Source organism: Ochlerotatus camptorhynchus, unplaced genomic scaffold (genome assembly GCF_037179485.1).
Source record: "Ochlerotatus camptorhynchus isolate MF236.1 unplaced genomic scaffold, CSIRO-AGI_Acam_v1.1 ptg000002l, whole genome shotgun sequence".
Taxonomy (NCBI): Eukaryota; Metazoa; Arthropoda; class Insecta; order Diptera; family Culicidae; genus Ochlerotatus; species Ochlerotatus camptorhynchus.
In genome coordinates this window covers 1516147-1539056 of record NW_027040494.1, presented here as the reverse complement: position 1 = coordinate 1539056, position 22910 = coordinate 1516147, and the positions used below count along the sequence as shown (strand labels likewise).

The 22910-nt window shown below is 37.9% G+C and overlaps 2 protein-coding genes across 3 annotated transcripts; one reads left to right on the top strand and one right to left on the bottom strand.

The window, feature by feature from the left end:
• The first annotated feature begins 1952 nt into the window (after positions 1-1952).
• On the top strand, positions 1953-5190 carry LOC135706331 (peroxisomal membrane protein PEX14-like). 2 transcript variants are annotated; one of them, XM_065227979.1, is made up of 5 exons: positions 1953-2415; positions 2488-2802; positions 3527-3750; positions 3813-4016; positions 4086-5190. In XM_065227979.1, the coding sequence occupies exons 1-5, from the start codon at positions 2323-2325 to the stop codon at positions 4090-4092; spliced, it is 843 nt and encodes a 280-aa protein (XP_065084051.1). In that variant the 5' UTR covers positions 1953-2322; the 3' UTR covers positions 4093-5190. The 2 variants fall into 2 exon arrangements, with proteins under 2 accessions (XP_065084051.1, XP_065084113.1); XM_065228041.1 differs by lacking the exon at positions 4086-5190 and having other exon boundaries at positions 3813-4020.
• Positions 5191-14545: 9355 nt separating this feature from the next.
• LOC135699285 (beta-lactamase-like protein 2 homolog) lies at positions 14546-15983 on the bottom strand. Its single transcript, XM_065219550.1, has 4 exons — positions 15803-15983; positions 15555-15721; positions 14931-15247; positions 14546-14863 (listed from the first exon to the last, which is right to left on the bottom strand). The coding sequence occupies exons 1-4, from the start codon at positions 15919-15921 to the stop codon at positions 14606-14608; spliced, it is 861 nt and encodes a 286-aa protein (XP_065075622.1). The 5' UTR covers positions 15922-15983; the 3' UTR covers positions 14546-14605.
• Between the last annotated feature and the right edge of the window lie 6927 nt (positions 15984-22910).

Below are 22910 nucleotides of genomic sequence, written 5' to 3'. Positions count from 1 at the left end.
ATCAATTACTATTAGAAATTAACATCTTACTGATCCCGGTGGTGTATTGGAAACTCTTTCGCTCGAAAGCAAAACATATTACAAGCACATCATGATGCGTGCTTGAATGTGTGATTGTTTTCTCAAGTGTTTCTGTTGCGTATAAAGTGGTAATGATTGAAAATCATAAACAAGTAAGAATCTTGCTATCGCAATACAATGATGAAAACTTCGATGATGATATCGTCCTCTTTCCTCGGCTGATCATCAACGTCCGCATTGACATCTATCATGCTGACACCTGTCAGTTATTGAGCCCAGGTGGTGAAGTTGGCGGGGAACTCCCAACAGTTTCAATGAGCACTCAACAGATGGCACTGCGATCACATACGGGTGGTAATTATATGCCTTGTATGAGGAATTGATTAGTGGGATATCTTGTTAATTAGATATCTTTGCTTTTATGGTAATCATAATGTTCCAAATAGTACTGTTACAATAAATTGTATTGTTTTTCTATAATATTTTTTTTTATTCTGGCATGAACCCACCGACAAACCGACATGAATGACCATATAAATTACGACGAATTTTTTTCAAAGCACACTACCGACATCTGTCTCCGTGTTCGCGGAAAACGTTTATCTAAACCATGAACACGAGTGCAAAATGTATGGATTGGTTCGTGTCTGATCTATTCTGAACAATTTATGTTTATCTAGATGAACAGTTTCTATGGTTTTGACAGATGGTATCGCTGCACATTTGAATCGGCCGTTATAGATTTTTGAGCGAAAGTTAAGTTTAAGTTTCATGTCGGTTTGTCGGTGATGAACCCGCATTCAAAAGTTATGAATTGATTCCTGTCTGATCTATTCTGGACAAATTATTTTTATCTAGATCAAAAAATCCTATGGTTTTGACAGTTCGAATCACTGCACATTTCAATCGACCTTACATAGCAAAAAAAAATGTAATATCGATCAATGTAATTCAAGCTGATGTATGAAATAATGATGTAATAGCAAAATGCAGATACAATATTACATCAATGAATGTAATTTTGTTCGCAAAATCGATATACATCGTACAACGTTATATTACACAACCGATGGATTGAGCTGGTTGCAGCAGTTTGGATGTAATATTCTGTGTATACGATTGTCGGACTTAAGTAAAAATTAAGTGTCATGTCGGTTTGTCACTGGAGGGACCTTATTTGTAAGATCCACTTCCAAAAAACAATAACAAATAAGGTTAAAACTTTATCACACAAACGTTCATGTAAAGTTCCATAACCATTTCAGTTAAAGTTTAGCAGGGATTATAAACAAGTTTTTCACCATTTTCGGCGAGATTTTCGGTGAGGTCAAGCTATAGTCTTTTTTAGGGATTTGGTTTGATTGTTTAGTTTGATTTTTTCTTTGCTGGAAACAAGTTTTTAAACGTGGTAATGCATCACTAAAGAGTGCCCTTTCTACCACCGTCCATCACTTTAATGTGTACATAGCAAAACTTTATCAATTAATGTTATTCATGTTGAATTGAACACCAGTTACTAAATAATACTAAAATATATAAATTGTAATCATTCTTTACGGACAGAAGTCCCTTTAAACTTTTTGGCAAATTTCTAATAAGCAGATGCCTTGCAAAAAAGGTAATGAAGATCATTTTTATGAAATGAAATGAATAAATTGTCACACATACAGTTTATGCATTCTTATAGGACCTATATGATTTGTCTTATGGAATGTATAAGGCTGATGTTTTTGCAAAAATGTATAAGAGAAACACATGAACGAAGTAATTAATTTTCTAAAAATGCTCTCCCAGTTAAGGCCATTTTACCCGTAATCCCCACAGACGCTATGACGTTACATCATGTGCACGAATTGTCAGACGAAAAAACACGACTAAATGTCAAACAAATAAACCTATCCCGAGAGTTCAAAGTTTTCACCAAAAAGTGATTTTCTGTATGTAATTAATGTTTTAAACTAATTCCAACAGAATATAAGACGTGACAGTAAGAACACTAACTAACGTGCAAATATTGTGAACAGTGAACGAAATAAGAGTTTATGTTTCAATGTTACTCAGCTAATTAAATTAACAAAACTTTTCAATTGCGAAATCGAAACCAGACAAACCATTCATCATCTAATCCTACGCTTCTTATTTTGTGTATCATTGGTGTTAATTGCTTGATTGATAAGACAAAAAAAGGATTTATAAGCCTCGACAACTACACCAAAATTATCGTTTGTCTGTGTGGTGTAAAACCTATAAGGTCAGCTCTCTCGAACGTCATCCAAGATTAATCTTTCAGTAGAAATCAACATGAGCGAAAGCCAGGAGTCTCCTCCGGCTGAAGCAATGGGGGTACCAGTGAACCCACCAGTTCCACCACTTGTGCCACCCAGGGAACATTTGGTAAGTTGACGAGGTCCTATTCGGCTCTGGAATGAAATCACATGGTGCTTGCTTGCTCGTTAAATGTTACAGATCACCACAGCGATCAAATTTCTTAACAACGCCAACGTAATGCGCAGCGCCATCAATCAGAAACAATCGTTCCTCCGGTCCAAGGGCCTGACGGAAGAAGAAATTCAGCTGGCCTGTGAACGAGCCGGAGTATTCACCAAAGATCCAAACATCCAAAGCCAGACGGTGATTAGCATGGGAGTCAGTCCAGCGGGTTATCCGAAGGCAAATTACGTCATCCAGTCGCGGCATTCGTGGTTCGGCAGGGTTAAGGAGGTTCTCAGCTCGGTGGCCCTCATCAGTGGGCTCATGTATGGCGTCTATCTCTTCTACAAGGTATCTAAAAAAGCTTATGTTGCACGGAAAGTTCTGCACCCGGTGGTTGGGTGGTAGTGGTGGTGGATGATTTATGATTAATTTATAATTTGCTATCTGATAAGAATTCTCACTCCTAGTTTACCTATACGTTATTGTTGTTAATAAAGTTTTTTTTTATGTTACTACGACAGCATATTTGATTTCGGCCAATGCACTCTAAATTCTACCATGTTTTCGTTGCTTCGTTATAACTTCACTATCGCATTCATTGTTCCTATGCAAATTATTCACATGTTCTTGTTTCTGATATTAAAAACTCAAACGATTATCTCATTACACTAATATTGATGCTTTTATGTACGGACCTACTTAACCATAAATGTTTCGCGCCAATGTAAATTACTGGTCAGTGTCTCAGCAGTTAGTGATAGATCGCTCTTTTGGGGGTTTTTCATTACTTTTTATTATAGAATTCTAACGTAAAATCCAGTTGAATTTTCAGTTAATCCATAGTAAAAAACGCAAAATTTCCGCACCGTAAAGCTACCTATCTATTTGAACTAAAAATTCAACTGAATTTAACGTTAGTATTCTTAACTTAAAAATAATAAAAAATGTCCCAAAAGAGCGATACATCACTGTACTCATTTATGTAATTGCTTTCAGTATGAGGTATTATTCATGAATTTTAGTTTTCATGTCTCATTTGCTAAATTAGTGAGTCAATCTACTCTTCCTATAGAAATTCATCGAGCCACTCATCTTCCGGGGAAAGAAGAAAAAACCGGTGGAGGAGCAAATTTCCGAACTCAACCAAACTGTCGAGGTAAAGATTGATAGCATCAATTTCGAGCTGATCCAAATCAAGGACGAACTAGCTCGAGTACATCAAGCACAATCGAGCACCAAGGAATTGACAAACTTCAAATCCGACCTGGACTCGATCAAAGGATTGTTGTTAAATAGGTACATATTTACATTCTCAACTGAGCCATCAGTGGAATTATTTTTTGATCTTTTTCGAACAGAAAACAATTCGCCTCGCCCAATCTACCAGTTGTGCCACCTTCCATTCCTGCCTGGCAACTACAGTCCCAGTCCCAGCGAGAGGAACGGACACCAAACAGCGAAGGTGAACCGGATAAGATCGATGATAACGACACCGGCTCCGGATCCGGATCCAGTGAGAATGATGTAGTGTTGAAAAACAGCGATAGCAGTTTAGAAATAATGTAAGATCCACCCGGCCACACGACTTAAATTTTTTGTAGCATAACACAGAATTCCATCTTTATTTACAGATCATAAGCGTGGCTGGATGGTACCAAATCTGGGTTTGGTTTTAGTAGGAATGGTTTTCAAATTTTATGGTGGATCGGGGGTTTATAGATAAAGGTCGTCTCTATAGCTGACGTAAGGTGCTCCGGGGCAAGTTGGAACGGGTATCTATAAGCGGAAGTGCTAATTTTTGAATGGCATTCAGTACTACCGTCTTACCTGTCTCATAAAGAATATACAGTACTGTTCGAAATAATAGCAGCGTATGTCGATTTTCATACAAAATTGTCAACTTTGACATGTTGCAACTTTGTTCTCTTAAGATCAATTGAGCTTAAACGTTCGCTACAGAACTACACATACCTATGTTCAATTTTACGATTTCAAAATACCAAATTTTTGAAAGAACCTGCCGGAAAGTGAGATACTAGGTAGGTTAGGTAACACAGTTGCGCAAACTACTGGATTAAAAATAACCAAAGTGATTATTCAGTTCCACCTAGAGATACGTCTTCCGTTTCAACTGTCCCGAGCATTTCAACTTGCCCCGTTGTACCTTATGCAAAGAGAAGTCGTATCAGATGACAGTTTTAGTTAGGTTGTTAGTGTGTTTTTCCAATTTATTTTTAACGGTATGAAATTCATACCGTGTTCAGCTATAAGGCACGGTACACAAATTACGTAATACAAAAAATCCCTCCCCCTATGTAACAATTAGTTGCGCTTGACAAAACCCTTCACTCGACCCCACCCCCATTTATTCACAGTTTGAAAAGTTTTATTTAGATGTAAGGGTCGCGATTTATTTAACAGCAAATTATCTTTTTTCACTTTGGTCAATCTGTTACGTGACATTTCTCCTCCCCCTCCCCCTCCTCAGTATGTAACAATAAGTAACACAAACTTGACCCCCCCCCCCCTTGATACGTTACGTAATATGTACTCGAGGCCTAACAGGTACCGATTATATGTAATAAAAGAGAGTGTTACTCGAGAATTTAGTTTGTGCATTTATTATGTTTGACTGAAGTTAGTTTTGATACTCTTTTCAGAACTTATGCAAGCAACTGATAGCTTGACCAATAGAAAGATGGAAAATGCAAATTTAAATAAATACACATGAATAGAAGCATATGTACTTACTTAGTATTTTTAATTGACAAAGTCCCCATTACAGCTTTTTTCAATCAAACAGTTTATGATAAACCGCGACGTGCGTTAGTTACTTTTGGTTTTTGTTTGGGAGCATGATTAACCGCCACGGTTGCCACTCGGTTATCGCCAGTTCACTTGTATTCAAACCAGGGCTGTAGAGTCGGATCTTAATTAATTATATGATTTGAGTAGTAGCTATACTGAAGATCCGAGAGATGTCGCCCCTTCAGTGGTAGGAAAATCATTTTTGCAGTATGGAGAATATCAGAAAATCCACGATTTGTGACTAAACATGCATTCACAGAAGTAAACAAATAAACGAGTGTTTACCTTATCACCATTGATCAGTAGCCACTGATTATAATAAAATCTTTAGTGTTGTAAATATTGTATATACCTAATCCTAATCTTAAGGCTAAAACTAAAGTCAAATCTTAAAACTAGTGATCTTAAACTAAACTACAACTAAATTTATATAAACATGAATTAACATTGTGAACCAGTCTAATGAAGATGATCACCGATTCTCACGAGAGAGAATGATCTCATTCCAATGGTCAATCATTGCACTTGACCAAACGAACCGAATTGTACACACAATACGAGTAGTAGCAAATAGATACCCCAAGCGTGCGCAACCACATCTATTGTCGGTGTTCTTTTAATTTATATTCCTCGATCGTCAACCATCCGTCGGTTGCAATAAATTAAAGGAAAGTGAAGTGGAAATCGAAATTTTGCTTGTGATCCGAAATCGATGTTATCGCGTCAGTGTGATCAGGTTTTGATCAATCGTGTGTCCGTGCGTAATTAACGTGAAAATCGCGGACTCCAACGTTAGTGGAAAGTGACTGACTGGCTAACTCACATCTTCTACTGGGAAGGTGGAGTAGCAGCAGTACTTTTCGGGTGCTAAAGTGCTCCTCTGGTTTCTGTGCGCCGTTCGCGGTACGAACGGGAAGAAAAACCTCCGAATCCCAGCAAATACAGAGCCCACGGCTCAAACAACCATAGTAATGTACTCGTGCAATTTTTGTGCATCTAAAACTGCCCATAAAGACGATAATGAATAAAAACTGAAAATTTTCATGCACTTCCAAATGGTTTCCTACCATTCCCATAGATTCGAAGTGACTGGCCCTCTGGATGTGGATGATGTCAAAAACAACAAAACATGATTAATTGACCGACTCCGACTTCTCTGATTCCGTCAAATGCTGGACTGGATGCATTTTGTTAAGATTTTGCTGGTTAACCGCATCTTCCAGGTGTTCCTGGGAAACCACCGTTCTGCTATCTTCCGAAAGGAGACCAATGTACCACAGGGGTCGGTCATCGCGGCTACCCTATTCTTGATTCGGATGAACAGTCTTCCCAAGGAAAGCTACATCTTTCTTTACGCCGACCATACCGTTATCTTAGTCATCCGCAAAACCATCAAGGCACTTCGGAGGAAGATGCCAGTAGCAATAAGAGTGGTATCAATTACTATGGACGTCATCGGCCGGATTTAAACGTTCGGTGGGAAAGTGCTCGCTGGTACATATCTGCTCTCACCGTCACCAGTCCCCTCGGTACTCCTATTTCTTCATCAACGGGACAACTATTCTACCGGTAATCGCAAGCCAGCTCCATCTGTATTTTTATTAATTTTGAGTTACTATCATAATTCAGTTTATCTTCCTTTGTTTTTTGAGCTGTTCTATTGAAAAAAGGTAGTTTGTTCAAGAAAAACTAAAAACAAGACAAAGTTAAATTAGCTATGTTTTTAGGCTTGCTTCTATTGAATTAAGAATGTCAGACAACATATCGAATCGCGAGATTTGACGCAAGACAGATTCTGTCCAATTTCCTAGGGTAGGGTATCCGGAACATGTTCGAATGTGGCCGCCAATGCTTATAGCTCTGAATTCTCGTGTGATTTGATGTGCCGCATGATGGATTTTGATTTAAAACAGTTTTACCTCTATGGTACCAGAGCTTAGCCAAAAAGTTGTGCACATTATTTCGGGACCTTCTAGTCTTAGAGTTACCTCTATGGTTTTACCACTTCTCCGGGGATACCAGGAACATGTCCGGGTGTGGCCAACATGGTGCTGGTTAGTCATCGTGACTCTTATTGATCTTATTTTCGAATTCTAATGTGAATTGATTTATCGCATGGTGTGTTTCGAACGGTTTTGAAAATTTCTAGTCTCAAAACCCATACTCGCCGGTTTATGTTCCGATCATTGCTCCGGAACCAGTGGAAAGATTCCAAAAACATTCAATAACGTTCTATGGGACCATGATATCTTTCTACTGTTCAATACTATCATATAATATGCTAAACTAATGCACCATCGTCATGGCACAAACGAAGTGACAGACGACTAACTGGCGAAGAAATCAATTAAAATAATGTGGTTCGCTGTAATAGAATTTTCTTAGAAGCTTGTGCAATCAGTCACCAGATGGGCTAGTATTTTTGTTTTGATTTGAACATAGTTGATTTTGTGTGCAATATGATCTTTGACAGTGTGCAAAGAGTGTATCATTTTGTCATTTTTTTATGCATTTCAGTTTAAAGTAAGGTGAAAGAGATAGAACCAAAACATTCTAGTACATTTAGTGTTGCCATGTGGTACAATCCATTAGTAGTGTTGCCATGTGGTACAAGCCAGTAGTAGTGGTGTTGCCATGTGGTACACTGAAAAATTGCAATAGCAGGTGCGTCACCAAAGTTTTCGAGCCGCTCCGCACTGAAACAAATCGACATGTACCGTTTATTGGATCCATCTTATAACATAGCAATGTCAGCAGATTTATTCATTCTATGTGATGATTGATAGATTCCATTGGATTATCACTTAAAAACTATGACTGCGATATGGAATGATTTCTATCGTAATTTCACATACTTAGTACTTGATAATACTTTGCTTCGAACGTGGTTAGCGAAGGTAAGAAGTATATGAATATTGTCTGATATATTTCATGGTGAAAAACTGTTGATATGTTATGGGTGGGAACAGACATCTAGAAACTAATGGAAAATCATATAAGTTTGCACTATGAGATAATTCAGTAAAATATACCTGTTTTCATGATGAATATTGCTCACTAAAAGATATATCTTATAAGATAATCATGTATATTTTATTGGAGTTGCTTTTACTGATTTTTGACGTTTGTTGATATGTCGCGTGTAAATGTAGAAACTATTGGACTGTCATTTAACTTTGCAGTATAGGAAAACATGTATATCTCATTGTAATAGCTTGCTTTGATTTTTGACGTTTAAAGATTGTAAACAGATCTATCCCAATCATTAAATAGTCATATAGAAATGCCTTTTAAGAAATCCAACAGCAAGCATTTGTTTTGGCATGTTTTTTCTGGGATGAATATCGCTCCCAATAAAATACATCTTACATGATTGTTCTTTATAAATTATTGAAACAATTTTCAACGATGTTAACGTTAATTAAAATGATTAGTTGAACTAAATACTACTAACAACAATGATACTGTATTGAATAATCTTTGTTTGTTATTGTTTCATATGATAATTGGTTCCAGAAAAAAATGTATTGAGATTGAAAAAAAAAAATGATTCTACTGTAATATTTACTAAGTAGTATTCGAACTTCATGAGCCAGTTCTATCAAATCATATAATTTAGTCGTTGATTTATTGCACACAGGTGCATTAAGAAAGATTTGAACAAACCACACCACCGATACGGAACATAAATTTGTCAGTGCTATTTGTCTTCACTCTAGCAAAACGAGCATAAAGTTGCACTACATTCCATGTCGGGAGAGCTGTTCTTACTTCATGCTATTTGAACGAGCTCAATCTTGAAGTCAGCCGTGGCCCAGTGGAATCCAGCACAGACACCGAAAGCATCACACCTCAACAGATCTTGATCGAATCCCAAATCAGCTACAATAAAAAAAGGTACAACTGTGAAAGCTCCCACTGCCTGATGTTTATTTTTCGAATTTATTTTTAGAAATCGATTAAATATATGTGTCAAAAGAAGGAGTAAATTTCATGTTATTTTCACATAAACTTTACTTCGATTGATTTATGACACATATATTATATTGTGGTGAAAAGTATAGCTTATGCTTATGGGTTTCAAATCCATTTCAGTTAATTATTATAATTTGATCGATTTTCATTTATCATATGACGATCATATAAAAGTTACCAAATTATCAGCATTGTAAATGTATCAGATATTCATATAGAATTTACCTGACACATTTTCAATCATATCATTTTCAATGGATTATCTTATAGCGCAAATTTATTAGACTTCCACATAACAGGAATATGTCAAATTCGTTCAGTGCGTCTGTCAGTTTGTTTGTGGTCATGGCATTGTGACTGACTAACCGCAAGTCCCATCGACGTTATTTCGTTCAATATTTTTTAATAAAAATAGATGCATTCTATCACATTGCACGTTTATTTTCAAAATTATCCCTCCAAAATAAGTGTAAAATGAGAAAACTTTGAACGCCGTTTTCTCATTTCCAGTTTTTTTTTTACATATGGGACTGACTTGCGGTTATGGGCAGTATTCCCATAAAGGTAACTCTAAGACTAGAAGGTCCCGAAATAACGTGCTCAACTTTTTGGCTCAGCTCTGGTACTATCTTCGGTCCCAAGCTAATCGATTCACCCCTCGAAACATAGGAAAAACCAATCACCCCTCATTTTATCTGTCAAACTTTCATAGCGAATCAAAACAAACATTGTGTAGTACTAGAATTTTAACTAGAATGGGGTTCGTTAATCGATTTGCTTGGGACCAATAGGCTAGTCAAGTAGTGAGCCAATTTAAAATCGATAGTTTCGTATGGATTGTTGCTGGTACTATCATAGAGGTAACTCTAAGACCAGAAGGTCCCGAAGAAACGTAATCAACTTTTTGGCTCAGCTCTGGTACTATCTTCGGTCCCAAGCTAATCGATTCACCCCTCTAAACATAGGAAAATCCAATAACCTCTCATTTTATCTGTCAAACTTTCATAGCGAATCAAAACAAACATTGTGTAGTAGAAGAATTTTGACTAGAATGGGGTACGTTAATCGATTTGCTTGGGACCAATAGGCTAGTCAAGTAGTGAGCCAATTTAAAATCGTTAGTTTCGTATTGATTGTTGGTAGTAGTGGCAACAATCAATACGAAACTAACGATTTTAAATTGGCTCACTACTTGACTAGCCTATTGGTCCCAAGCAAATCGATTAACGAACCCCATTCTAGTTAAAATTCTAGTACTACACAATGTTTGTTTTGATTCGCTATGAAAGTTTGGCAGATAAAATGAGGGGTTAGTGGATTTTCCTATGTTTCGAGGGGTGAATCGATTAGCTTGGGACGGAAGATAGTACCAGAGCTGAGCCAAAAAGTTGAGCACGTTTTTTCGGGACCTACTAGTCTTAGAGTTACCTCTATGGTAGTGGTGTTGCCATGTGGTACACTGAAAAATTGCAATAGCAGGTTCGTCACCAAAGTTTTCGAGCCGCTCCGTCTGTCACTTCGTTTGTGCTAGCACCATAGAGGTAACTCTAAGACTAGAAGGTCCCGAAATAACGTGCTCAACTTTTTGGCTCAGCTCTGGTACTCTCTTCGGTCCCAAGCTAATCGATTCACCCCTCGAAACATAGGAAAAACCAATAACCCCTCATTTTATCTGTCAAACTTTCATAGCGAATCAAAACAAACATTGCGTAGTACTAGAATTTCGACTAGAATAGGGTACGTTAATCGTTTGCTTGGGACCAATAGGCTACTAAAGAGGTGAGCCAATTTAAAAACGTTAGTTTCGTATTGATTGTTGCTAGCACCCTCTACCATGCACATTCCGAAGCATTGTTTAGCAACCGGAGCATCCCTCGTTCATGCTATTTTTTCACTAGTTGCTTTTCCCGCGCTCTGTCAACGCGTCAGCTGTGTTGAATAAAAACGAAACAGATAGAAGTCAGTGATGTCGTTTCTACGAAATTTTCCGTAGATCTAGAAAAATAAATTGAGAATGCACCACCAACGTAGAGTGCGCCAGTTCGAAAGTTTCGATCGCCTTTGGATACGGTTGTGTTTTAAGTTTGTTCTCTGTTTTGTGCGTGCATTCGCTTTCATAGTTTTCGGCTGCATTTGCCGGATTAGCGCTGGCACTCTGCCTCCCGGACGGTTATACGTGTGTGAGTGGTGGTTTTCTCGCTTTCCGAGAAGTTTTAGAATCGAGAAAGAAAACATGATTCATCATGTTTGCAAAATTTCAAGCATCAGAAGATTTGGCGCTGCGTGGTTTGATTGTTTCTCCCGGACCAGCCATTTGTGGCATCGCGTGTGAAAATTTTAATTTCTGTTTATTTACGCGGTGATGAGAACGGCGCTGATCTATTGTTAGGGTTTTGCGATGTGCATTGCTTTTGTGCACGGAGTGACTTGAAAAAGAAAAGCGAACAAAAGTGATATTTGGTTGTTGTGTGGTTGGAGTCGCTGGAGGAGGAATTGTTTAGGGATGACTAGAGAAAAATATGCGTGGAAGCATCGGGAATGCGCTCCCGGGTGAAGTGATTTGGTGAGCATGTTCCAGTTGAAGATTGTTGACAAGTGTATTTGTGGTGATGCAAATAATGGTTTAGATGACGCATGGCTTCAAACATTTTGTGTATCCAAATAAAACATATTACATACTAAATATATCGTGGGAGTCCCAGGTACCCGGTTCAAGCTTTTGTTGGCGGCGGTGGCTCTTCTTGACCTTCTACCCCCTGAGTAGTTAGTGTGAATAAGAGCGTCTATGTGATGTTTTCCTGTACCTGTTGTGGACATCCAGTGCATCCTGTTTCCTTAACTTGTTAAGGTCTAGAAAAATTAATTGAATTTTGTAGAAATACGGATCCGTAGGAGAAACTCACAGAAACTTAGTCTTTTTCAGGGATTTGTATTGATTCCCGCATAAACGCGAACCATATCTTGACCTTACCGAAAATGGTTTAAAAAAAATATAATCCCTGCTAATCTTTAACTGAAATGGTTATGAAACCAGGGTTGCTTCCACTCACTTGCTATAAAAAAAATGATTTTCTGAATTTTGAAATCATTCGATGTTATAATGATATTTTGTGCTTGTTAGATACAAGAAGAGGATAAAAGGCAAGTGTTTGACTCATAAAACCTGTCAATTTCGCTACCATAGTGTTACAATAAGCGATTTTATGATTCGTGAGCGTTCACTCAGAGTGAGCGCTCGCGAGTTGTAAAATCGCTGATTGTGACTGTCTGAAAGCGAATTTGACAGCTTTAATGTGTCAAACACTTGCCTTTCAACCTCTTCTTGTATCTAACAAGTAAAAAATATGATTATAACATAGAATGATTTCAAAATTCAGAAAATCATATTTTTATAGCAAGTGAGTGGAAGCAACCCTGATGAAACTTTACATGAACGTTTGTGTGATATAGTTTTAACCTTATGTATTATGGTTTTTTGGAAGTGAACCTTACGAATTATGGGTTGTTAAGAACCATTATCATTCAAAATTCTTGTTTTCTCCATAAATTTTCGGAAAGAAAACTATATTAAAACATTTTTACTTGTGGTTTGAGAATTTTAATGGTAATGGTTATGGTAGTCAGTAAGGTCCATGGATGATTTTGTATTGTCGGTCAACGTTACGTGGAATATATCGCGAATTGGTAATCATTAATTTACAGGTAACCTCCAGAGGGATCCCTTGGTGCCCTTATCATTATCAAGAGCTAACATTAAATTTACCTGAAAAAGAACTGGCATCACTGATAAGTTTGAAATGTAGTGGCTTGCTTAAAGCTTCAGTGGCGCCACCATGACAAATGCAAACACATTCTCAACTAAAACCTTATTTGCGAAGAATGTGATGGTGAGAGTTATGTCTGTTTGTCTGTGCCGTTACTCTAGTTGTTGTAACCATTCAAATCTGGCACCGACGACGACGACAATTTCGCAAAATACACGATAAACAAGCGATATGACCATAAATCTTTTTGATATGAAAGGACCTGGAACCGCGTCTTTCTGCTCAGTAAGTAAGCCACTGCAACTAAAAGCGACGAAAAAGGCGACTTAGGCCTTCATTAAGTTCCACTTTCACGCGACGTTCATTGCTTCAATTAGCTCTGTACGCATTGTTCAGGATATCGTGTCTCTTGCATCATAACAAGCTATGAACGACGTGACGATTGTTTAAGCCCAGATTAAACAAGTTTTTAAAGTGAAATTACGTTCTCTAAAGCAGTCAATAATGTGTAACCCAAACTGGATCAAGCATGTGCCCCATTTTTTCCGAAGCGTTCCGCCAGAGATCTATCAGTTATTTTCTACTTTCTCTAGTGACCTGGGATAAATCGTAATGTCTTTTCCCCCACAAGACTATTTTCTTGCACTTGGGTGCACACCTTACCGACAGTATCGCTTTTCTTATGTTCTCTTCTAGTTTTACTAATATTTATCCAGATGTACTCAAAAGTGAGTCAAATTTTCCGGACAAAAGCCGTGGAAAACCAGGAAAAACCTCTCAAATATGAGGAAAGTACATGAAAATCTCACCCAGTCTAGGAGTATACTAATAGCACAAACGAAGTGACAGACGGAGCGGCTCGAAAACTTTGGTGACGCACCTGCTATTGCAATTTTTCAGTGTACCACATGGCAACACCACTACTACTGGCTTGTACCACATGGCAACACTACTAATGGATTGTACCACATGGCAACACTAAATGTACTAGAATGTTTTGGTTCTATCTCTTTCACCTTACTTTAAACTGAAATGCATAAAAAAATGACAAAATTAATGATACACTCTTTGCACACTGTCAAAGATCATATTGCACACAAAATCAACTATGTTCAAATCAAAACAAAAATACTAGCCCATCTGGTGGCTGATGGCACAAGCTTATAAGAAAATTGTATTACAGTGAACCACATTATTTTAATTGATTTCTTCGCCAGTCACTTCGCTTGAGACCGTACTGTCGACTGTAGAGACCAATATTTTAAATAGGCAGAACAGCCAAACGTAAACAATGGCTTTAATCGCAAATTTCTGGAGAATCAAAATACTCCCATGCAAATTATAAATAGGTACTATTCGATAAAGGAAGTTTGCTCTATCAGATGGTGGTGTTAGATTGCGTGGATGTGTTTTGATTCTCGAGAAATTTTGCGATTAAAGCCATTGTTTACGTTTGCTTGTTCCGCCTATTGCAATAATTGTTGGTCTAGATATAAAAAAAAAACTTAGTCTTAAAACAAAGAGAAACATCCAATTTAGTAACAGATTTAATATTTCAACAATCGTACCTAAACGATACCCAATCAAAAAAATGAACATGGGTGCTACAATGATGCCTGCGGTTTTAGTTTCCATCGAGTCCCGTCTTCAGTAATTTTCTTCTCAACGAGAAGCTTTTGCAAATGATGATTTACGTTATATGCTGCCGCTTTCCAAAGATGTTCCGGTGTATCCTTATAGATCTGTTTTACTATATCCATTTCATCGAAAGTAGCACTTGGTTGTTTCTCGAAGACTGACATAATCTGCGCTTCCCGTTGATTACGATGGCTAATGTATTGAGCAATGCGTTCCACCGGATCCTTGAATAGTTGGCACCGTTGTATTAAAAAAAGTTTATATTATGTGTTGATATTGGCAAGTACTCACGAAAATTATATTGCCATGCCCAGGATAGATAACCGTAGGCTTTGCATCTTGAATGATGTGCAAACTCTTCATGTACTCGTAAAGATCTTCGAAAACCGTAGTTCCTTCTCCTAGAATGCAGTCTGCGCTAAACAATGAATTGTCTTCATGCAGAACCAGTACGATGTGATCAGTAGTATGGCCCGGGGTATGGATAACTTCCAGTGTTGCACCTTCGATGTTGAACTTTTGGCCATGCTTCAATTCCAGAATTCTGGCATTTTTCAGAGTTGTTTCGGGAGCATCACTTCGACGGTATTTCCATACCTTACAGGAATCTGTAAAAAGGTGTATTTATAAACGGTTACAAACATTCAACTATTTAGTATTAATCAGGGGAAACATGTCAAAAGGGTCTAACTCGAAACGTAAACAATTACTTGGATCTTCGTTTTTTTACGAATGACAATACACCCACTCAAACTATCAATCATCTGACAGAGCAATGTTTGTTCTATGAGCTGGTGTAGTCGGTGTAGTCAGATTCCGTGGGTGTAAGGTCATTATTTAAGAGAAATCGACGTTCAAAGTGATTGTTTACGTTTCGAGTTATACCCTTCTAACATGTTTCCCCTGAAATGGTACCTTTATTCTCAATGACATCGAGCACTTCGTCTACTCCTCCAATGTGATCATGGTGCCAGTGGGAGATGATGATATCGTTTATTAAAATTTTCTCATCAGATATAACCTGCTTCAGGTGTCCAATGTATTCTGGGACGTTTTCATCGCCGGTATCTAGCAGAATTCGTCTATAGGTGCGAGATCAGAAGCATATTTAATGTGATTAGGTATTTAGCAAATACGTATTCCACTTTCTAATCAATGGTTACCGTTTCCCCGAGCCTATAATATAAGTGTTGGTTCCTTGAAGCGTCATAGAGCCAGGATTACATCCAAGAATTCTTATCAGCCTGGAAGAAATCTTCGTTACTGGTGGTATTGTTGCCATTCTAATGCTGAATAAAAAAAGAAAGATGTTTACGTTATAAGGTTTTGCACCGTCGGGGTTAACCTCAATCGTATGACAGTTCAGTGGTGTTGTTTACGTGGACTTGGATGGATGTTGCTCGTGGACATTGCAGAAGTGTGGTTTACAGAAAAATTATCGAGAAAATCCACCCAAGAAAAAATCGACGAAGTCCACGTAACCAGTACCATTGAACTGTCATCAGATTGAGGTTAACCCCGACGGTGCAAAACCTAATTAAATTTTATGTCGTTTTCGTTTTTGCGGTGTAGCTGCACCGGTGCTACACTGCCGTACACCGAAATATGTTAGGGTGTAGATATAGGATGCACCTTTGTTTACAAATAAATGATGTTGAGCTGTCAAAGACTCGCGCTTATTGACGAGTGCACGGATGGATTTGAGTTCACTCACTCGACAAAAAGTGACACAACAGCGGGGCCCTGTTTACTAAAAATGAACACATATGTGTTCATTTCTAGTAAACAAGGCCCCGCTGTTGTGTCACTTTTTGTCGAGTGAGTGAACTCAAATCCATCCGTGCACTCGTCTATTCCTGCTTACACTACACCAGTGCTACACCGCAAAAACGAAAACGACATTAGTAAACCTGACACCTGTGTATACAGTTAGAAAAACTTCTTAATCAACGCAATCACTAGATTGCGTTGATTAAGAAGTTTTTCTAGCTGTATACACAAAATTATATTTTCGTACCTCTATTAATGTATAACGATAAGTTTTCTATATAAGGCTGTCCACGAGACAGTTGCGATCAGCTGACTTTTTTTGTTTACCAAGAACTTTTGACAAATCTCGCGTCACTTTTCAAAAGGTCCTAAGTAAAAAATGTAAACAAATCGAGTTAAGCGATATGAACTATTGCTCTTCTATCATTGTATGTGATACAAATACATACATCCAATTTGCTTTCATTTATTTAAGATAATCATACACAGCAAAAAAAATGTAATATCGATCAACGTAATTAAAGATGATGTATGAAATAATGATGTAATAGCAAAAAGCAGATACAATATTACATCAATGGACGTAATTCTGTTCGAAAATCGATGCACATCGTACATGTGTAATATAAACCGGCGGAATGATCTCTGTGCAGCTGTTTGGATGTAATATTCAACAACTTTTTTTCTGTGTACATAGCAAAAAAAAATGTAATATCGATCAATGTAATTCCAGCTGATGTATGAAATAATGATGTAGGGGAGAACAGTACATAACGCACCCCCGGAGTAAGACGCACTTTTTCATTTTATTTTGAGTTTTTCTTGGAATTTTTAATCCAGTTCTAGGATTTATCATGCAGGATTTTGAGTTCAGATGCTATGCTAGAAGTGCTGCTTGATAAGACAACAAAAAAGTTACGTAAAAACCATGAAAAACACAAATGAAAGTCAGCTGGTGCGTTCTGCCCAGGGGGTGCGTTGTATATAGGGATGGTCCATGAATTATGTCACCCAAATTTGGCCCATTTTCAACACCCCTCCCCCCTTTGTCACATTTTTTGTATGGATCTTAATTTTTTTTGTATGCAAGCAGGAAAAAATATTTTAAACGTAATAATATTTGACGTAAAATCAATAAGAATTTCATTTTGTTTTGGCTGCAAATAGAAATTATAATTGTTTCAACAATCCAGTATTGTTGTTCCTTAAAACCCATGGATTGTTAAATCAAAAAGAAAATCTTTTAGAATTTACAAGAGCTTTCATGATGGTTATGACGTAAGCTGTCAAATTTGGTAGCTGGTTCATCAACAAAATATGTTTGTTTTTAAAAGAGATTTATTGTTGATTCAATCATATTTATTTTATGAAGTACACAGCAAAACAAATGTAATATCGATCAACGTAATTCAAGCTGATGTATGAAATAACGATGTAATAGCAAAAAGCAGATACAATATTATTAGGATGTAATATTCAACAACTTTTTTTTCTGTGTATGACAATTCACGCAGTCGAAATAAAAATATGTTTATTGATTCAATTATATTATCACAAACTTCGTTGGAAGTTCTTGTTATGTTAAAATAAAGGAAAAAAAAATTCAAAAATTTAAATTATTTTTGGTTAAAGTTAATCGTTTTTGTTAAATTGTAATTAAAGTAACGTTAAAAGTACAATCACAAACGAAGTGACAGACGGAGCGACTCGAAAACTTTGGTGACGCACCTGCTATTGCAATTTTTCAGTGTACCACATGGCAACACCACTACTACTGGCTTGTACCACATGGCAACACTACTAATGGATTGTACCACATGGCAACACTAAATGTACTAGAATGTTTTGGTTCTATCTCTTTCACTTTACTCTAAACTGAAATGCATAAAAAAATGACAAAATGATACACTCTTTGCACACTGTCAAAGATCATATTGCACACAAAATCAACTATGTTCAAATCAAAACAAAAATACTAGCCCATCTGGTGGCTGATGGCACAAGCTTATAAGAAAATTCTATTACAGTGAACCACATTATTTTAATTGATTTCTTCGCCAGTTAGTCGTCTGTCACTTCGTTTGTGCTAATAGACTGAGTGAAACATCCACCGATCCCCCCACCCACACCCGAGAAGCTCTCCCTGGAAAAGCCCGGAAAATTCAGCTTACTTCCGAGTAAATTCACTATTGCTTAAATTGAGTCGATCTGATTGACCGTGTACCCCCTTAACTCGTCCATACCACAAACGAAGTGACAGACGGAGCGGCTCGAAAACTTTGGTGACTAACCTGCTATTGCAATTTTTCAGTGTACCACATGGCAACACTACTACTAGATTGAACTAGCATTGTCACCAAATGTACTAGAATGTTTTGGTTCTATCTCTTTCACTCTACTCAAAACTGAAATGCATAAAAAAAATTACAAAATGATACGCACTCTTTGCACCACAAAGTTAGTTTTTTCGTTTTGATTTGAACAAACTTGATTTTGTGTACAATGATTCTTTGACAGTGTGCAAAGAGTGCGTATCATTTTGTAATTTTTTTATGCATTTCAGTTTTGAGTAGAGTGAAAGAGATAGAACCAAAACATTCTAGTACATTTGGTGAAAATGCTAGTTCAATCTAGTAGTAAGTAGTGTTGCCATGTGGTACAATCCAGTAGTAGTGGCAACCGGTGAGCACTCGTGTTTATTGCAGTTACTGTGGGGACGTAATTTGTGATTAGTCCCGGTCCCTTTCAAATTGTATCATTATTTATGTACGGTCCTTATATTTGAAATGACGTTTCACATTCATCTAGTGATGGCCGATTTTCATTCGAATGATCGAATAATCGATTAACGAACCAAAAAGTAAAATATTTGTAATCGGTTATATCATGCCGATATAAGCATTAACTTCTCCAGATGATCATCACAGATCGTTTCAAACATGTGCTGCACTCTCATTGGTGGAAAAATGACATCACAGCGAACAAAAAATAATCGATTAGTTGTTAATCGAATAATCAAAAAAATGGGACATCTCTGATTTTGGTGTGATTGTTTTGATAAAAAAGAGCGCAAAATTTCATCTGTACCGAGGGGGCAGCAAAACCACAAAATTACCTTGCATACTGGGGGTATTCATTGGATGAAAGGGACCGTGAAAGAGGACACTAAAATTAAAAGTTTTTCTTCCGACAGTTTCATCTTAGTATTTATCTTTGCTTTTGGTAAGCATCAACACTGATCTGGCAACACTAGTGTGCATCTTTCCAATGTGGTAAAGATCCAGATCAGCCCTGGGACCTGGTAGCCTAATTAAACTACCTCAAGGTTTTGCCAAAGCCCAGGGAACAATCGATTGTCTGTCAAAGTCATAGGAAAAGTCATTCCAATCGAGCAGAAGACCTGTCAAATGGATAAGATGTCATCTCTTTATAAATTCAGGCTCTTTAGTCCATACGGTCCATACTATAATCGATATATTTATAGTCCGGCGGACAGAATTTCGAGCTATCAAAAAGCGAAGTTACTATCTACTTTTATAAACAAAACTTGGAGTTCTTTCCTGGCCAACCGAACGCAAATTAACAACATCGTCGGATAGGGGAAACTTTCCGCAAACCTATGATAAAGTTGGTTTGCGTAGTCGAGCCTTGAGTCACGACAAAAGGGTTTCCGAAGTTTTGTTCACAAAAGCTGATGTGATCTTTTCTGTTTTTGATCGTTATATGCTCGATTGGTTCCGTTATTTGACAGCTCAATTGGTTCCCGAGATTCTCTTCTTTAGACTATAAATATAGCGACTATCGATAGTCGACTATAGTCGATAAGGCCAAAAACAAACAACAACAATACATACGCATTTTGTGTTTGTATTGCATGTACAGTCAACTCACTTACTCGATATTCAAGGGACCATCTACTTAACATTAGCCGAGTCGATGGTCTTCGCGAAAAACGATGATTGATGAATTGCCACCTGAAAAACAATCATGCTCGATTGGCTCCCGTCATTGTATCAGCCAGACTATGAATATAGTGACCATAGTTATCAGCCACTGCCCACAATATGAGGGTCCCGTGAATGCTACTACATGTCAGGCAGCATCAGAGAAGCACTCAGCGACGACCCGGCCAAGACTGCGGCACTGATGGGCTTCCTTTGTGAGGCTGGCCTCTTTCACCGAATCTAATGTCCTCACCTTAAACCCTGACCACCGCAACTCCAATTGATTCACTTTATTTCCAAAAATTACGCTGCTTGACCGCAACGAAACAAGATCTTTCACAAAACATCACAATGACTTCCGCTACCCACAATGACCACGATTTGAAACATGAATATACAACTCGTACATATAACATGCCAATCAAATTACAGCAACAACTCTCGAATATCTGACAGAAGGACACGATTAAGGAAAACTACTAAAGGGTGATACGGTCAAAATTTGGTCAAGGGAAAACGCGTGTAAATCGGTGAAATCGTTTATTTAAAAAATCAAATTAAATTTCTTTTTCAAGTTCAGTTAGTATAAAATTCAGGACAAATATTCAGTTAGGCTTCCGCTTTTCCAAATCCGAATTGCCGGGCCTTACGCTTGACCCCTGCCATCAGATTTTGTACAGCCACCTTGTCCACCTTCTTCGCCGCAGAAAGCCAGTTTGCCTTGAACTGCTGCTCGCCCTTTAGCAGTTTTTTGGTCTTCTTTAGGTTCCGCTTGACAATAGCCGAGCCAATTGGGCGGAGCTCTGGCGTGTTGGGAGGGTTCTTGTCCTTGGGAACCACCTGCACGTTGTTGGCGGCGTACCACTCCATGGCCTTTTTACCGTAATGGCAAGATGCCAAATCCGGCCAAAACAGTACGGAACAACCGTGTTTCTTCAGGAAAGGCAGCAGACGTTTATTCAAACACTCTTTCACGTAAATTTCTTGGTTGACAGTCCCGGAAGCTATGAAAATGCTGCTTTTCAAGCCACAGGTACAGATGGCTTGCCAAACCAGATATTTCTTTGCGAACTTTGACAGTTTCATGTGCTTGAAAACATCTGCTACCTTTCCCCTTCCTTTTGCCGTATAAAACTCCTGTCCCGGAAGCTGCTTGTAGTCGGCTTTGACGTAGGTTTCGTCGTCCATTACCACGCAGTCAAACTTCGTCAGCATCGTCGTGTACAGCCTCCGGGATCGCGCTTTGGCCGTCGTATTTTGTTTATCATCGCGATTTGGAGTCACTACCTTCTTGTAAGTCGATAGTCCGGCTCGTTTTTTGGCTCGATGCACGGTTGTAGACGATACACCCAGCTTATTTGCGGCATCTCGGAGAGAGAGGTTAGGGTTTCGCTTGAAACTACCGGCAACTCTCTTTGTCGTCTCAGCGGCTTCCGGTTTTCGATTTCCCCCCGATCCAGACTTCCTGGCTGTCGACAAACGTTCCCCAAACACTTTAATTACATTTGTAACGGTTGATTTGGCAACTTTTAGCGATTTTGCCAACTTTGCGTGCGAGTAGCTAGGATTTTCGCGATGCGCGAGCAAAATTTTGATACGCTGCTCTTCTTGCTTGGACGGCATTTTGACAACTGAAGAGTGAATTCCAAAATGAAAATAGGAGCAACATTCTACACACACACACCTTCAAAATGAGGGGTGTTCAGGTTTTTTAAATGCAAAATTGAAAGAAATACGTCAAGTTGATATTGACCAAATTTTGACCGTATCACCCTTTACTTACAGTTTTCGACGTTCCCATGTACTCCATGTTTACCTTCAATACTACTTCCTTCTCTTGTTGTATTGTGTTTCTGGATAATGGATCCTCGCTCCGGAATGTCTTCAAAACTGGGGGGATTAAAATCGCTCCTCGTGCACAACCCTTCCAGATAACCGAAAGAGCGCTCAGTCCGATTGGTCTCACCCGATATTCTTGAAATATTTGACATTTTGAATAAAACATTGCCATTTCCAGACTTCGTGTTGTTAGTTTTCTTGAAGGTCTTGTGCTTAATGCTTGATTTGTCTTTCGCTTCGTATTTCTAAGAATTGACTCTATAAATAGATAAAAAAAACAAAAACAAACACAACCCGCATAAACGCGAACCATCACATGACCTTACCGATAACGGTTATAAATTGTTTATAATCCTTGCTAAACTTCAACTGAAATGGTTATGGAACTTTACATGAACGTTTGTGTGATAAAGTTTTAACCTTATGTATTATGGTTTTTTGGAAGCGGACCTTACAAATAATGGGTTGTTAAGAACCATTACCATTGCAAATTCTTGTTTTCTCCATACATTTTCGGAAAGAGAACTATATTAGAACGTTTTTACTTATGGTTTGAGAACATTAATGGTTATGGTTATAGTAGTCAGTAAGGTCCATTAATGGTTTTGTATTATCGCTCAACTTTACGTGAAATATATCGTGAATTGGTAATCAGTAATTTACAGGCAACCAATTCGCGATATATTCCACATAAAGTTGATCGATGTTACAAAACCAT